General features: G+C 50.8%; 1 protein-coding gene across 1 annotated transcript; it reads left to right on the plus strand.

Moving 5' to 3' along the window:
- Positions 1-766: 766 nt before the first annotated feature.
- Positions 767-4533, plus strand: CDKN1B (cyclin dependent kinase inhibitor 1B). Its single transcript, XM_084306216.1, has 3 exons — positions 767-1714; positions 2323-2453; positions 3622-4533. The coding sequence occupies exons 1-2, from the start codon at positions 1240-1242 to the stop codon at positions 2442-2444; spliced, it is 597 nt and encodes a 198-aa protein (XP_084162342.1). The 5' UTR covers positions 767-1239; the 3' UTR covers positions 2445-2453; positions 3622-4533.
- Positions 4534-17291: the final 12758 nt, after the last annotated feature.

Raw genomic sequence — 17291 nt, forward strand, 5'->3', positions numbered from 1 at the left:
CTTCAGAGCACACAAGCAGGGCTAAGACGAAGACTTTCGTTTGCCGAAGTCTGAAATCCCTGCAGAGGCTTTCTAGCGCCATTTCCACACCGTAGTGGTCCTTCCTCTGCAGGGCAGACAGCAAGAGGCGATCCCTCCCTCGCTCCTGGCAGACAGGCTCCATGATGGGACGGGGGTCCGGAGGCTCCTGCTCCTGTCTGTGATGGGACGGGGGGTCCCTGGGGGTCCCCCTCCCTTCCGGGGGCTGCCCTGACCTCCTGAGCCAGGGCGGAGCGGGGCGCGGCTGGGGCAAAGCGAAGCTCCGGGCGCTCTGAAGACGGAACCAAACCGTAGCCACAATTACTCTGGGCCCGGCGGCCAAGCAACGGCATTTTTATTTTTATTTATATATTTATTTTCGGGCGGAGGGGAGAAGTTTCGCCGGGCCCGGGCTTTGCGGGAGGGCAGTGGGTGGGCGGGCTGGGCTGCGGTGCACGCTGCGGTGCACGGAGCCGAGCCGTGCCGTGCCGAGCCGTGTCGTGCCGAGCCGTGCCGGCGGCCTCCATCGCACCGGCTTCTCCCCGCCCCGCCGAGCGGAGGCAGCGGGGCCGGAGCCACCTTTAGGGCCAGCGGCGGCGGCGAGGTAGGGCTGCGCCGACGGGGCGGTGCCCGGCGCCCTAACCAATGGCTCGGCTCCGCTGTTTAAATAGACTCGTCCTGTCAATCATTTTCTCCTTCGTCAACCTCCCTTCAATCGCCATTTTGGGCGGGCTCGTCTCGCCCGGTTTTTTTTTCCCCCCTCTCGCCCTTTTTTACTACGCGGCCGCGGGGAGAGCGGCGGGGCCGGGCGGCCGTCGGGGGGGGCAGCGCGGAGCCGGGGCGGCGGAGGGAGGGTCGGACGGACGGACGGACGGAGAGAGGGAGGGAGGGCAGCAGCAGCAGCACTCCCTGCCTGCCCGCCTGCCTGCCTGCTGCGCGCTCCCTGCGCGCTCCCCGCGCGCTCCCCGCCCGCCTGCGCGCTCCCCCGCGCGGCTCTCGACCCGCCCGGGCTCCTTGACGGCGGCCGTCGGGGCTGCGGCACCTGGGGCAGAGCCTCTCCGCCGCTCCTCCGAGGGCGAGCGGGGCGGTGCGGAGAGAGGAGGAGAAGCTGCGAGCGCCGAGAGGTGAAAGGCGGAGAGCAGCAGGAGGAGGAGGAGGAGGAGGAGGAAGGGGGAGCAGCGAGAAAAACAAGCGCCGCCAGAAGAAAGAGGCCGGGGGGAGATGTCAAACGTACGCATTTCTAATGGGAGCCCTACCCTGGAGCGCATGGAAGCCCGGCAGTCGGAATACCCGAAGCCGTCAGCCTGCAGGAATCTCTTCGGGCCGGTGAACCACGAAGAGTTAAACAGGGACTTGAAGAAGCACCGCAAGGAGATGGAGGAGGCTTGCCAGAGGAAGTGGAATTTCGATTTCCAGAATCACAAGCCGCTGGAAGGCAGGTACGAGTGGCAAGCCGTGGAGAAGGGGAGCTCGCCCGAATTCTACTTCAGACCCCCGAGGCTACTCAAAGCTGTCTGCAAGTCCGCCGGCCATCAGAGCCTGGATGTAAACGGGAATTGCCAAACCGTGATTTTTGTCGGTTCTCAGGGAATCTCAGAGGACACTCACTGTGTAGATCAAAAGACTGCTCTTTCTGAAAAGCAGACGGACTTTGCAGAGCAGTGCACTGGGCAGAGGAAAAGACCTGCCACCGACGGTAACGTACCCTTTGGGGCGCTTTTCCCTGTGTGCCCCGCCGGTGTCAGCGCCACGCGTGGCCCCACCGCGGGGCGCACTGCGGGGGGCTGTGCCCCTCTGGGCGCTGGCCCGGGCCCCCTCGCCTCCTGACGCCTCCAAAAGCCCAGGCGCTGTTTGCAGCCCTGGGGTGTTCTTTTTATTTATTATTTTTTTATTTTGGGGGGATTGGGGGTGTCCCACGATAGGTGGGAGCCAGCGGCTGGTTTGTGAGCGAAAGCCCCTCCGTGGTAATAACACCCCGTGCCTCCTGGCTGCCCCTCTGTGGGCACGGGGTGAGGAGAGGAGAAGGAGTGGGAGCTCACAGCACCCACAGCAAGCACGGACAGAGATTGGGACAGACCCAGGAAACTCTTGTCCCTTACCTAGAGAGAAACTCCCCTTCCTCCCGCCCCCCCCCCCCCCCCCGGCCTCTCCCCCTAGCACAGGCTGCAGGGATGTGCGGGAGTGACCCCCCCTGCCCATCCAGCCCTTTCCCTCCACCCCGACTAGTGAGCAAACATCTGGCAGGAAAATATTTTAATATCAGTCTTCCCCCCCCCTCCCCCGTTTTTAATTTTCCCCTCCTAGATTGCTCTCCTCAAAATAAAAGAGCCAACACAAGAGAAGAAGAGGTTTCAGAAGACTCCCCCAGTGCCAGTTCAGTGGAGCAAACACCCAAGAAATCAAGCCCGAGAAGACATCAAACGTAAACCATTTAGGTAGGTTCCCTTTATGGTCTCGGCGTTAGGATGTGGCCGAGGGAAGGAAGGGGCGAGTGAGCAGCCCCTCTGCTGGACCCGAGGGTCTGGGGTCCCTCCGGCACGGACGGGGGGGGCTGCATGGAGCAGGGGCTGTATGGGGGGGCTGGGGAGGTGCAGGGCTCCCAGCAGCTTTTGGAAAGAACAAAACAAGGGCGAAGCACAGCATTGCCAGGCCCCCAGCCGTCACCAGGGCAGGGGGCGGTGGTAGGAGCCCATCCCCGGCCCCCCTGGTCCCCTGACCTGTGCACCCCTTGCCTTCCTCGCTGCCCTGCTCCTGCGACCCCCCTGGCCATTGCCAGGTGCACTGGGGGCTATGCCAGGGCAGGACTGGGTCTCCAAGTGGGCTGGCGGGTGGTGGTAGGTGGGGAGGCCTGGGGGCTGCCCCCTCCCGGGGCGCTTTGTCCCCCTTACCCCTGTGCTTGGCGGCCACCTTCCACCCGGGAGAGCTGGGCTGAAGAAAAGCGGGCTTCAGTGGGAGGCTGGGCATTCTGGGGCCTAGTTAAGCAAGCGGCTTGTTTTTTGTTTGTTTTTTTTTTTTTCCCCTTTTCGGTTATTTTGGTTTGGCTTTAGGCGCTGGCAAAGGGGTGAGTTTGCAGGGAAGGGAGCGGGTTAATGGGAGCCGAGCTTTTTTTTTTTTTTTTTTTTTTTTGTGGGTGCATTGTTGTTGTTTTGTTTTAATGCGAGGGCTTGGGGTGGAGGGACTTGGTAAATTGCGCCGGCGGTTGTTTCAGAGCCGAGGTTAGGAGAGAGGTTTACAAACACACTCTGCGATTGTGCAGAAGAGATTAAGCTGTAAAGCAGAAGTTGCAGCAAATTAGTCCTGCTGGGGGGAGCACGGCTGCGTGCGGCCCTATGCAAACATCGCTGCCCCCGCCCGCTTGGCCTTTGGGCTTTGGGTTTTTTTCGGGGCGGGAGGACACTCGGCGGCTCCGGCTGCAGCCCCGCAGCATCCCGGCAGCGCAGCCCCGATGGAGCGGCCGGAACCCGCCCGGGCAGCGCCTCCCCGCCCCGGGGGGCCGCGGTGGTTTGAACCGGTTGCGCCCCCCCGGCGGCCGCCGAGGGAAGGGATCCCGTTTGTTTGGGCCGTTTCTAAACGTCCTCTCGTCGTCTTCTTCCTCTGTGGCAGAGCGGTGAAGGCGCGGTTCCTTGTTCATCGGGTGCCTCAGGAGTCGGTGAAGTGAGGAAGACATAAAGGCGTAGCAGAGAGGAGGATACATATCGTCGAGCTCCATGGGATGGAGGTCCTGTACAAGCACTGAAAAAACAACGGCAGAAAACAAGACAAAAAAAAAAAAAAAGCAAACAATAACACTAAAATTTTAGGCACTCTTAAAAGACCTGCCTCTAAAAGCATTGGATGTAGCATTGTGCAATTAGGTGTTTCCTTATTTGCTTCATTGTACTACCTGTGTATATAGTTTTTACCTTATGTAGCACATAAACGTTATTGGGTGGGGGGAGGGAGTGGAAGAGGGCGACCGATTGGAACTTGCTTTCACAATCTAGCAAGCAAAGAAATGTATGAAGAGGAGCAGTGTAGGCTTTTTATTACTTAAAGATGTATTGTCCCTTTAAGTGGGTCCACCGCCGCTGCATTTTTTTCCTTTTTTTTTTTTTTTTTTTTTTTTCTGAATGTACCATCGTGGTAATGCTGCTTACAGCAGATTCTTACGGGCCGCTTGTGAAACTTCTTCCTACGTTAAGCTGAAGAGGTGGGAGCTGCGATGATTCCGTTATGTGGTAGCAAAGGTTTCCCCTCCACCAACCTCAAGTCCCTAAGAGCGAATCTGAATGCCTGTAAACTCCTGGAAATTCATCCTATTTGTTACATCGCCTGTTTTTTTTTTTAATTATTAATTATTTTTTGGAAACTAATATGGAGGGCTTTTGCTCTGAATCTCGAATGTTGTTGTTTCCTGATCTGACCCACTTCCCAAAGTGCTTGTGTGTGAGAGAAAGGGATACTACATCTTTAAACAGTATTTCTACATTGCCTGTGTAACTGTATGTAAAAATAAAAAAAAAAGTTTGAAGTGTACTTGTGTACATAACTCTGTAAAGACACTGAGAAATTATACTAACTTATTTATGTTAAAAGATTTTTTTTAATCTAGAAGACAATATTTTTCCCCATAAAGCCAAAGTGGCATGTTTTTGTGCATTTGTAAATGCTCTATTTGGTAGACTTTTTAGGTTTTTTTTTCTCCTTTTTTTTTTTTTTTTTTCCTGGTAATTAATATGGCTGTGCTTAAAGGATTGCAGACTGAGCCAATTTAATATTTTTTTTTTGTAATGTGTGGGAAAAAAAAATCCAGATTGATACTGTTTCACATCAAGCAATCAATAAAGAAAACTGCCATATATAAGAAATATGTTCTTCATTAGTGTGTGTTTCCACCTCACTCTGCCTGGCACAGGAGAAAATAAGCCTGCTCCAAGAAAGAACAGCGAGGTTCCTCAGGGTATCTCTTCCTGGGGCTTGAGCACAGGTGAAAATAAGGGATCCGGCTCCGAGCGCCGTGCTATCATTCCTCCCCCGTGAGAGCCGGGAAGGACGTGCCCTCACCATTACAAATAGTGGAATTTCCTCTGCCACTTTTTTTTTTTTTTTTTTTTTTTAGGGAAAAAATGATGTAGCTCGAGATACTTATTTTGCCGTTGACTCTGAGAGACCTCAAAAGTGAACCCAAGCCCGCTCTTCCCCGAGCCGGAGGCCCCCAAAGCCGCGGCTTCGCCCCGGTGGCCGTGCCAGCGCCATGTCCTGTCCCCCCCTCCCCCTTCAGCCGTTTTCACCCCGAAAATCTGGCGTTGGTGGCGGGTCTCCCCGCAGCTTTCCTGCCTCGCTAAGATGGCGCCTCGCACACCCCTGGCCCAGCAGATGCTGCTGCACACTCCGCAGCCCCCGGCCCCGCCGCCGCTCCCGGGATGCGCGGGGATGCGCCCGGCCTGGGAGCCCCCCCCCCCCCCCCCCCCCCCCCTTATCCTCCCCCATCCCCATCCACCGCCGGTCCCCGTCGCTCCTCCGGCTCCCGCAGAGGGGGTGCCGCCGGGTTTTGGGGTTTTGGGGGCGCGCAGAGGAGCTGTCCCGCTCCATCCCCACGGCCAGCAAGGTGCGGGCGTCCCGTGTCCACCCTCCCCCCCCCACACACGAGGCGTTTTCATCCGGCGAGAAATAAATAACGAGGCGCAAATAAATAAAAAGAGGGCGGAGGGGGGGTGGGGGAAGCCCTGAGCGAGTCTCACCCAGCCCTCGCCCGGGTCCTCCCCGCCCCCCCGTGCCCCCCCTCCCGGTGCAACGCGATCCTGTTGTTTATCCCGGCCGCGCCTGGCTTCGCCCTCCCTCCGAAACCTCCCCGAAAACACTGGGGTGTGCTGGTCCGCGGTTGGGGAAGGATGGGGAGAGAGGCCCGAGCCCCCGCGCCCCCAACCCCCGCCTCAACCTCAGCCCCCCGACTCGGGCAGTGCCCGGGACGAGAGGGGACGGGCAGGGCCAGCGTTTCCATCGGCCTTTTCCTCCTCCGGCTGCAAAGGATCGTTGAACACCCTGCCCTCCGCCCTTCCCCCGCATCCCGCCCCCCTCCCCCAGTTTGCCTCCAGGTTGCCCCCCAAAAAAGGGGGGGAGGGGTTTTGGGGAGAGGGCGAGGGGTGCGTGCTGGATTCCCGGCCGGTAAACTGAAAAAAAAATCCTCGTGAAATTCAAAAAAAAAAAGGAAAAAAAAAGATTCCCCCCCAACACGAACAAAGTGCTCAGGATGGAAAATAAACAGCGGCGCCTTCCCGAGCCAGCCTATCCCAGCAACCAGCGCAAGCGAAACCTCCCCTCGCAGCCACCGCCGGCCGGGGGGAAGGGGGGAGGCAGCGGGGTGCCGGGGGGAGCCCCCCGGGAAGGTGGGGGTGATTGTGGTGGTGGAGTGCACGGGCAGCGCTGCGAGCCCCCGAGCTGGGGCACGATGCCCTGCGAGCAGCCCCTGCAACCAAATACGCCACCTTAGTATTTATTTTTATTTTTAAAATTTCTATTATTTTCATTTTCTTTTTTTTCTTAGTTTTCATTTTTTTATTATTTTTTATTTTTTAATTTTAAATTTATTTATTTATTTTGATGGCTGCTGGGGCTTTTCTCCTCGCCCTCCCGCTTTCACCTGGGGCCGCTCCCGACCCGCTCGCACCACCCCGGAGGAGAGGCGCCCGCCGCCCACCCCCGCCAGCTCCGGTCCCTCGCCCCCCCCCCGCACCCTGCCGCGGCTCCGCCTCCTCCCCCGAAGTGAGTCCCGAGGGACCGAAAAAAAAATATTAAAAAAAAAATAATTAAAAAAAATCCCCACCGGGGAATGGGGGGCGGGGGCGAGGGGGTCCCTCCCCCCGGGTTGTTGTTGTGGAGGGGCCGGGCGGCGGCAGAGCCTCCGCGGTCGGAAGCGGGGGGGGGGGGTGTAGGTTTAAGGTGGCGCTGGGCTCGCTGCAGCGCCGTCCCTAGTCGAGCCGAGCCGGGCTAGGCCAGTGCAGGGCGGGATTTTCTTATTTTATTATTATTTTATTTTATTATTATTATTTTTATTTTATTTATTATTATTTTTTGTAATTCCCCCGCCCCCCCAATCATTCCTATCTTCGCATTTCCCCCTCGGGCGGCTGGAGGCAACCTTGCCCCGCCGCTCCCGGGCCCGCCGAGGTTGGGGAGGGGGGTGCCAGGGATTTGGGGTCGGAGGGGTGGGGGCAAGGCGGGGCGGGGCGGCCGCACTTTGTGCGCGCCGGGGCGCCCTCCCCGGGTCCCGCCCCGACTGATGCAATAGGCGCGGCCGCCCCGTCTGCCCCGCGGGGGGCGCGCGCGCGCGCACGCAACGCACGCACCCACTCGCCCCGCCTGACCCCCACCCCGCGCCGCACGTACCTGCACTGGTGCGCGCTCCCGAGTGGGAGAGCAGGCACTCCCGGGCGGACACAGCGGCAAAAAGGGGGCTTGGGATCCCCCCCTTGGGACGGGCGTGGAGGCCTGCCTCACAGTTCATCCCTGCTGGCGTGCTGGGGGTAACCCCAAAAGCAGCCACAGCCCCCCAAAGCACCCGCTGTTGGGTGCCGAGGGCTCGGTTTCCCCTCCTGGCGTGTGCCAGGTGGGGAGTGGGTTTGGTCACTGCAGCCCCATGGGATGTTCGTTTTAGGATTCATTTTGGGGAGAATGTGTGTGTGAGGCTGGGCCAAGCACAGCACAGAAGGGGGTTGCTCTCCCTTCCCTGAACCTGTGTATCCCCCTTGGCAGGGGAGAAGGAGGTGACCGGATCCTCAGCAGGAGTATTTGGGTCGTGGACCTGAGCAGGGCTCACAGGAGGCTTTGGGCTGGAAGAGCTACTATCGGTGCATCCTCAACACCAGGGTCAACACCCACTGATTTTCAAATTATGTTTTCATCAAATAGTGAAAGCACTGCAAAATGAAGCTTTTGGCTGTCTGTACCAACCAGGAAGCTTCAGCTGACCAAACCTGAAGAAACTGAATGTCATCGTTTTCAAAAGAAAACATCCTGTTGCAGGAATAGCAGTGTGTTTTCGTTCAGCATCTTTTGATATTTTGAAATTTTCATCTTTTCATTTTAAAATGTCTTTTTTTTTTTTTTTTAATTTCAAATAGTACTATACTATTTTCATTTGTTACTATTTTATTTTATTTTATTTTATTTTATTTTATTTTATTTTATTTTATTTTATTTTATTTTATTATAGCACCAAAAGAAAATATATGCAGTAGAACAGCACGAGCAAAATGTTTAGTCTGGTATGCAATAAAATAACTCGATTATATTGTATGAATTGTTTTGCTCTGTCTCCAAATGAGATTTTTTCTGCTTTGATTTTAAAGAAAAAACATTGAAGACTCTCACTCTCTCTCTCTCTCTCTCTTTTTTTAATATTGATTTTTTTTCCCCCATTGCTTATGTTTGGTTTACTTGCTGAGCCAAAGAAATGCATTTTTCACACTGGTCAGGTAGTATCTGCAGTTGTGATTTGCCATGTTTCACTCAGGCTAGGCCATCTTCTTGATCTAGGGAGCCTGCATATGTTTCCTCTCCCTGCCTGATTGCTGCCTTGCCCACATCAATCATTGCAAGGTTCAAAATTATGCAAAAAAAAAAAAAAAAACCAACACAAAAACAAAAAACCAACAAACAAACCAAAACAGGGAAACTTTTTTTTTTTTAATTAAAAGAAAAATCATGACTAATTTACTTAAAAAGAAGGCAAATTTATCTTTTCCTATATTGATTTGACTGCTGATACAAAAAGCACAGCTGCCTAAATATAAATCAGCATCCAACCATCCGCTCTTCCCCTGAGCCTGCCTGAAGAAAACAAAACGCAGCTGAGGGCAGTTAAAAAAAATGCCCTGAAAGGAGGTTACTGGTGATGTAGAAGAAGCACTAATACATGCCAGATGACAGGTATCTGTCCACCACAGAGCTTTGTCCCCTGTCGCCTTCTGTCACCCTCTGTCTCCGCCCCGATGTGGCGGGGTGCCTGGCTGGCCTCACCGGCCTCCTGCAGGAACAAGAGCAAGAGGGAACGGCCTCTGCCTAGAGCACAGGCAAAAAATATTTCTAACAGGCAGCAGGTGGAAACAAAGTCAAGAGCTGCCTTGTTCCTGGTTCTTCTGTGGCAGGGTGCTCTGATAGACGGGAACCTTTGCTTCTTGTTACAGGGTCAACTTCCAGCCCTACAAGGCCATTGCAGCACAGGAACGGTCCCTGCCTCAAGGTTTATAGCCCAGAGGCTGTGTGGGATAAGCAGTAGGTAAGCATGAGAGATGCAAGTCATGGACGGAGCATTTGCTCTGGGTGTAGAGGAGCAGGACAGACACACAGCTGGTTTCCCTGCCGTCCTGTAGAAAGCAGCAGGTGTGCTGCCCAGAGCCAGGGCGGCCTCCCCTTCAGGGCACTTCCAGCTCCCTAGGCCTAAGCCTTACTCCAGGTCTGAGCTAACCTAACATGCCTCCTTTTGGAGGGAGCAGAGCTGAGCTGCACTCCTCCTATTACACAACTACAGAACAGACACAGATGTTTTGCTTCTTTTATTTATTTAGTTAGTTAGTTGCCACTTGGAGGGGACAGCCTTGGGTTTTGGAGAAGGGCTGGGCTAAGGCTGTCAGTCACACCACCTTTGCAGGAGAGGACACCAGTTCCTCCAAACAGCCCAGCCAATTCAAGGAGACAACAGCAGGGTGCCCGGCATGCCTTGGCAGCTTGGCACCTTCTAGTCATCTCTGGGTGGAAGCATGGAGCTGCACGCCCTGTGGGTGAGCCTTCCCCATCCACAAGACAGGCTGTGCCAGTTCAGGCTTTTATACCTGGCCGTCCCAGCGCGCCTGCGGCTGTTTGGAGGAGCCAGCAGGCAGGAGCATTAGTTTCATTCCAATTTTATCCTTGGCCTCACATCTGAGACTTCAAGCAGGGATTCCAGTCGCGGGCAGGCTCCCCATTATGTGTGCTCCAGACACAGTTCCCACAAAGACCAAGTGGCTCCTTATGTGGAAGGCCAAAAACACAACTGTCACCTGATAAAGGTTTTCTGCCGTGATTGACTCCACCCAGATTGAAAGTGGGGACTCGATGTGCAAAACAGGCTCCCTCCTGCTCCCTTGCTGCTGGGACAGGGTGGAAGAGCTCTGCACGAGGCGGCTGTGCCCTGCTGAGCAGTCGCAGCTGTAGACCTCACTTTCTGCTTTCCCTGGGGAGAGAAGCTGGAGGTCTGGGACTGACCACACTGTATTTTTTTTTTTTTTTCCCCTGCCATATGGGAAGCCTGAAGTCGATGCTGTAAACTTTGCAACCTGGTAGACCCCAACCTTTCTTTTTTGTTGTTTTCTCCTCCTCCCCCCTCCCCCCCCCCCCCCCCCCCCCCTTGGAGTTGAAGTGATAAATTGTTCTTATCCCAGCTGCCAGCTTCCTGCCTTATTTATTTAATTCTCTTTGGGGACCAGGGTTCAGAAGGGAAGGGACATGCGCAGGCATACAAACATGGGTAGATAAATATTTATTTTTATTAGTGGATCAGTGGAGGAGAGACCTCTACTGGCTGAACTCGAAGAGCTGCTGCTGTACGTTGTCCGTTTGTCTGGCCGCAGCCGGGGTGTGTTGCTGGTGGGATTTTCTGCTTGCCCTCACACCAGCTGCTTTGACAGTTTCCTCCTGGGTCACAGACATTTCCCAAGGAAAGCTAAAACACAACCTTTCATGTTCTACCATCTTTTTAAAAAATCCAGCATCTTAGGGAGTCCCTTAGGACCCTAGCAACTGCTAGTGGCTCAGTTTGTGACAGTGCTCAGTGCAGTAAGCAAAGCAGCTTTTTCCTTTGGGAGGTGAGCCTTGGGCACTGACACATGGGAGAGAATTAGAGGCTTATTGGTACTGTGGGACAAGGCAACGGGGTGTTTTCGTTCACTCCACTGAGTTCAGTTGCTCTTTATCCCGTTTCTGCTCTTCCTCCCAACAGGCTGTGTCCTGCAGCACTGAGGATGGCGTCGCCAACTGCCTCTCCTGGGTTAGTGGTTGGCCTCTGCTGCCAGGCAGTCAGACAGATGTTAGCTCCTATCTGGGCCATACCTGGGGTCAACAATCAGTGAATGCTTTTCTTGTTGGTCTGGGGAAAAGTTAATACATAGTTGTTATTTATTTATTTATTTATTTATTCTTATCCCAGTCATCTTTATCTGAGCATCATCAATGCAAAAGAGGGCTTGGTGTTTGCAAACAGGTGGAGTTGGGCGAGCTCCACATTATTCACAGAGTGGAAGGCCTTGAAGTCCCAACCTTCGAGTTTCACTGAAAGCAAAGGAGGCAGTAGTTTCACAGCCTGTACTGCCTACATGCTGGCTTAGGCATCCCCTTCCTTCCTCAACCAGCCCACTCATTCCTGCCCCTGGCACTGCTGGTGAAGTTACGTGAGGAACTGGATCAGGGAATGGGCCTGGCAGAGATTTCCTACCCACCTTTTTTTTTTTTTTTTCTTTTTTTTTTTTTTCTGCTTTCCAGCTGGATCCACTTCTGGTCTACTTCATCACACAACTGCACTAACAGCTCTACCAGCACAGTGGGTGGCAATGAGCAAGCTGGCAGTGCTGCCATGAGATTGCAGCCTGTGAGCTGGCGGTGTCTTCCCTGGGCTTTGCAGTAAAGCAAAAACCCGTGTGGTAAAACTGCCCTCTATCCTACATTGATTAGTCTTGCTAGAAGGTGCTGTGCAACCTCTGGCATTGCAGCCCAGGCCTCTGCCTTCCAGTTTTCATCTCATAACTCTGGCCAGCTAAATCTGTTCCACAAACGACTGAGAGCTGCTTAGTTGGGGAAACAGAGGTTAGCGCTGATGGCCTGAAGTTTCAGGATTGTCCGTCATATCTCCATTATGCGAAGTATTACAGAGATAGTTACTGTGTCAAATTTATTCATTATTTTGTATGAAAGTAACCTGGCATGTTGGATACAAAGACAGAGAAAGGTGCAACAGTGGCTTTTGGAGCTGCAGGCCCTGCATTCTTCATTGCCACCCTTATGAAATCCTAGTCTGGAGCCAGGAGCTGCTGTGATCTCTCCAGTCCCATGGCTAGGTCCACGCCTTACCTGTGTACCCCACAGATGGGTCTGTCTATCTCCTGCTACTGCCCTGGTCTGAGGTCTGTGTGTGGTGCAGGATCACAGTACAGGGGCAGAGCACTGCAGCCAGGCAGCCTTCCAGTGTCCCTGAGCTGACAGACCTATGGGAAGGTGTGGGATGGGGCTGTCTCCTGGTATGGCACCTTCAGCTTGCATGTCTTCTTTGGACAGCTTGGAGTTGTATGTACTCTCAACATACCAACAGACTTCAATATCAGAAGCACTTGCTTTCTTTCAAAACACACTGGAGGTTTCATCACCAGCTTTTATGCCCTTTTCTCTGTTCCCCCTTTGCTGGTCACTGCATGGTTAGGGCACCCAAAGTTTCAGTTACCTCTTCTGTATGGGGGTACCAAAGTTTCTTGTCTCTCTGGAGTGTCCTAGATCCATCTTTCCTTCCTTCCTTCCTTCCTTCCTTCCTTCCTTCCTTCCTTCCTTCCTTCCTTCCTTCCTTCCTTCCTTCCTTCCTTCCTTCCTTCCTTCCTTCCTTCCTTCCTTCCTTCCTTCCTTCCTTCCTTCCTTCCTTCCTTCCTTCCTTCCTTTCCTCTGTCCTTCTGTCCTTCCGTCCTCTCTCTGTCCAGATCTTTGTAGGAAGAAAAGCTTGAAAATTTGTTCACATCCCTGGAAGTGGAAGGCTACAAGCCCAGCTAACCTCAAAGTAGCAAGATAAGCCCTCTGCTGTACTCGTTTCCAATCTAACTTGAAAGCATGTCCCTACTCTCTAGAGCTTCCTGCACATCACTCCCTCCTCATGCTACTTAGTACCTCTTCTGAGTGCCTTTTCTCATCTGTATTTGTACTGCCCCACTTATTTATAAAGAAATAGCTCTCAGTGCCACCACATCATGTATTACCTTTTACATTTACCTTAAAGTGTGACTCTGATCAAAAACCACTGTACTGATGGCATTTTTCTTAGCTAATCTGATCTGCACAAGTAGGAAAGAACATCTTTGGGTCCCTTTCTCAAGCAGCAGTGGAGCAGATACCATATCACTTATTCATGCCCAGCTGTTATCAAGGGTGTCCCAGAGGGCTTTTCTGGTTGTCCAGGCTGTCCAGGTGGATTTAAGGAATCTCTGATACTTCTGATGGAAACCTGCCCTGTGTTTCTTCTCTCAGTGGCTCAGAATAGGAGAGCTATTTTGAACTCATGGTATGTGTCTTTATGCTTTGGGTGTTTGATGGCTTAAGCACCTCCTATCTACAGAAAAATCTGAATTCCAGTCTGAGGATTATATTCAAAACCCCTGTTCTTCAGATCCGGGTGAATTTCTAAGCTTGTCTGTCTGGGAGACAGAGGGCTTCTCAAAGGTTGGTGCAAGACCACACAGCAAAAATTCCCCCAAGGAGAATCACAGACACATTTCCTTCTGCTCTTAGTTTAAGGTATGCTTCCTGGTACTGACTTCTCTAACAAACATCCAGAAGCACCTTAAAAATAAAATGCCCCCTTGCCAAGTGAAACAAGCTACTGAACTCATAGACCTTCTCTGGGCAAGAGGATGAGAGAGAGAGAACAAACCACATGTGACAGATGTTAGGCATGTTGTTTGATGCAATTCTGGAACCTGCTCAGATGCTGTGGTGAGGTGGGTGGTAATGCAAACCTATCTGGACTAGAAAAGAGAAACATTTTTCTAGTAAATGGAATATATCTGGTAGAGAAAGCACTGAGGGGTAATAAACATGTAGCAGAGAACTGCTGTCTGGGGAAATGGTCTTTGAGGTGAAGCTGCGGTGTCATGGTGCTTTCTTTATAAATAAGTTCCATGTCACTTTGGAGTAACGAAGAAGAAGATGCACTCGAGGCAACTTTACTGAGTGGCAAACCAGACATGTAAAACAGAGAACTGCTGAGCTGCTCTATTTCAGAGTACAGCCCAGGGATTGCTATCAGAACAGCCTACTAGCAGTCAGATTCTTCTGAGCATTTTTTTTCCAGTTCCTGAATGTCTTGCATAGGTTTGCATGAAGTGCTGAACAAGTGTTGTGAATATTTACCTTGAGTAAGAGTGCTTTTTGCTTTCTCTTCATCTGCCAAACAGTTCAGTGCACTGAATTCCTATTTCTGTAGACTGTACGTATCCTTAAAAAATAAAAATGTTTGGTGAGACAGCATTTTGTAATTGTGGAGAAAGTACAGAGGATAAAACTAATACACAAATCAGCATTCTGTATGGGGAGATGACAAACTCTCATGTTCCAGAAATTCCTTGTCTGTTAGGCCTTTCCTGGTGCAACCTCAGTGCTGAGGGTTCTGTGGTGTTCTCTGGAAAAGCACTGAGTGACAAAATGGTCTATTTTCCCCACTGAGAGACTGATTAACTTACTCTGGACCAAGCCTGTGAATCTCTGGTGAAAAGGCTCTTTAGCACATTACATTATTTGCAGAGCTTGGTCCCTGAGTAACCATAAAGGACCATAAATCACTCTTTTAGGTACACCATAAGAAAGGGTAGGAGAGTACAGGGAGAGAGATGGTGGGACCATATGAACTTGGAGTCTTTGATTAAATGCAAATACATATATATAGAGAGAGACAGTGAATAAAAACAGGCCAGGGAAGTTATAAAAAACATGTGAAACAAATAGATTTTTGTTTTGTTTTGTTTTTGAAGCCCGATAAATGTAAAGATTTCTTATATATGACAAATTCTTTTTCAGTCATGTAAAGCAGCATACAGGATGGTGGAGTTTTTCCAGGCTGCCTTAGTGTCTCTCTGTCTGGAGAGAGCTAATTCCTTTTATTGCCACTTACAACCTTTCAGTCATATATGATATGTATTTTGCCAGGGTTGCAATCTCAAAGGACTGAAAGAAATTGAGGACACCTGTGTTATACTGGAGTCTGAACATAGTTTTCTGCTTTTTTTTTTTTTTTTTTTTTTTTTTTTTTTTTAACCAACCACAAAGAATTGCATCATTTCTTGGCTCAGATGATGGGCAAAAAAACAGTTTTCACTTTTTCAATATTACCCCATAGAGGCTGGGTGCCTGCAATTTTGCAGGGATGCTCAAGACTGACAGATGGTCTTTGGTATTTTCTGGGGAATCTCAGTAGAAGTAGATAACACCCTATCTTTAATCTACTCTGAAATTGATTAGAAAAGGACAAATGGACCTTTCCAAAGACAGTGAAAGCTTTTCTTTCTTTCTTTCTTTCTTTCTTTCTTTCTTTCTTTCTTTCTTTCTTTCTTTCTTTCTTTCTTTCTTTCTTTCTTTCTTTCTTTCTTTCTTTCTTTCTTTCTTTCTTTCTTTCTTTCTTTCTTTCTTTCTTTCTTCTTTCCTTCTTTCCTTCTTTCCTTCTTTCCTTCTTTCCTTCTTTCCTTCTTTCTTTCCTTCTTTCCTTCTTTCCTTCTTTCCTTCTTTCCTTCTTTCCTTCTTTCTTTCCTTCTTTCTTTCCTTCTTTCTTTCCTTCTTTCTTTCCTTCTCTTTCTTTCTCTCTCTCTCTCTCTCTCTCTCTCTCTCTCTCTCTCTTCCTCTCTTTCTTTCTTTCTCTCTTTCTCCATCTCTTTCTTTCTCTCTCTTGAAAACATGCAGAAAAACTGCCTCTCCACCTTTTCTCAAATTTGAATTGTTTCTCTCTGCAGTCTGGGCCAGGGCCCCTCTGATGTCTTGCACGAGCTCTGGCAAAGGCTGGAGAAGCCACTGATTCTCCACTTCGCCGCAATTTGTTGCCTCTTTGAAGAGCAGCTGTTGCCTTTGAAGTGAACTTTTCTGGGCAAATGAGTATCAACAGATAGGGTGAGATTTTGGCTGCAGATGGGCAACAGCAAATTCCCTTCACAGAGGGGACTCTGCTGGCAGAAAGCACGCAAGATGGAGATTCAGCTGCTCCACCAGCCACTTTGCACTGGAAATATGCAACAAGTGGGGATAAAGCGGAGGGTGAAACAGAACTGCTCTGTGTTAATCTCCTCTTGGCCTAAGGTCCTTGGGAAGGGTCAGCTTTGCTGCCCTGCCTGGCACCAACCCCTCAATGTTTTTGCTTCTCCTGTGAGTTGATGTGGAGCTCAGGTGAAGGAAAAGTTTTTAAGTCCAGGGTAATCTGCCTCCAGCATGGGATGGGGTGGTATTGCGTGGGTTTTGTCTGTGTTAGGGTGAGCTTATTGGGCAGGGCTGAGTCATTTCAGAGAAACGCTAAGTCCTGCGAATGCTCAAGTGTCTCTGTATTACCTTTTGTTCACCTGTACTTCCTAGCTATCCAGTAGGCCTTTCTATTCTCTGCAAGAATATGTCTTAAATTATTTTCTCTACACTTTTCATTAAACCTTCCATCAGTACCTACTTTACAGTGTGATGGTGCTGAGGTGTCAAGGTCTGCTCAGACATGCTGAGCTTGGCTGACTCACTCCCCTCAGATCCTCTTGTAGGTATCCCTTTGTGTCACTGCCGGGAGGTGCCCAACCAGGTAGGCACACAAAATACAAAGTGCTGTGTGATACAGCCTTTTGGGAACTGAAACCTGGAACCTGCCTGGTGGTTCTACTGATCTGGGGGTTTGCTTTGGATAGGGAGATTGCTGTAACAGGCTTGTTCATGGCAGTTCACACAGCTTTGTTTTTATGCTTCGTTTCACAAGCTGTGGACTAAAAGAGTAGCAAAGCAGTCTTCATGACTACTCAAATTTGTCTTGACTAAGCACAGCATTACTGAATGTAGTATATAAGTATTGTTTTCAGGCAGCAGTTATCTGTCTGCAGATTTAGGGTAATTTAATCTCTTGACATGATTGTGCAACTCCTGTTATTTTTAGGCATGTACATTAAGAGAAGAAAAGGTCCATTTAATCTGAAAATATATTAGCAAGTTTTCTTGTTGTCACAAATCCGAAGCAGGTACCACAGGGAATAAGCCAAAAGTCTTTAACATACGATTGCTTTTTGATGGCCAGAATGAGGCAGTTTTCATGACCACTCCTTGCTGGCTGATATTGGAAAATCAGTTGCTGCTCTTGAAGATTGTTCCAGCGAGAATTAAAAAGGACAAATGTCAATGGAGCCCGTCAAGCTACATGGTGAAACAGGGTGGCTGTGAAATTGGGTATGGCCAAGGTGCTGGAGCTCTGGCACTAAGTCTCCTCTTTGGCAGAGCATGGAGCTCCTGTATGACTTACCATCGGCCCTGTGCAAAGTTGCTTCCCTCCTCACCTCTAAATG

The sequence above is a fragment of the Netta rufina genome, assembly GCF_964035555.1.
Source record: "Netta rufina genome assembly, chromosome: 1".
Lineage (NCBI taxonomy): Eukaryota > Metazoa > Chordata > Aves > Anseriformes > Anatidae > Netta > Netta rufina.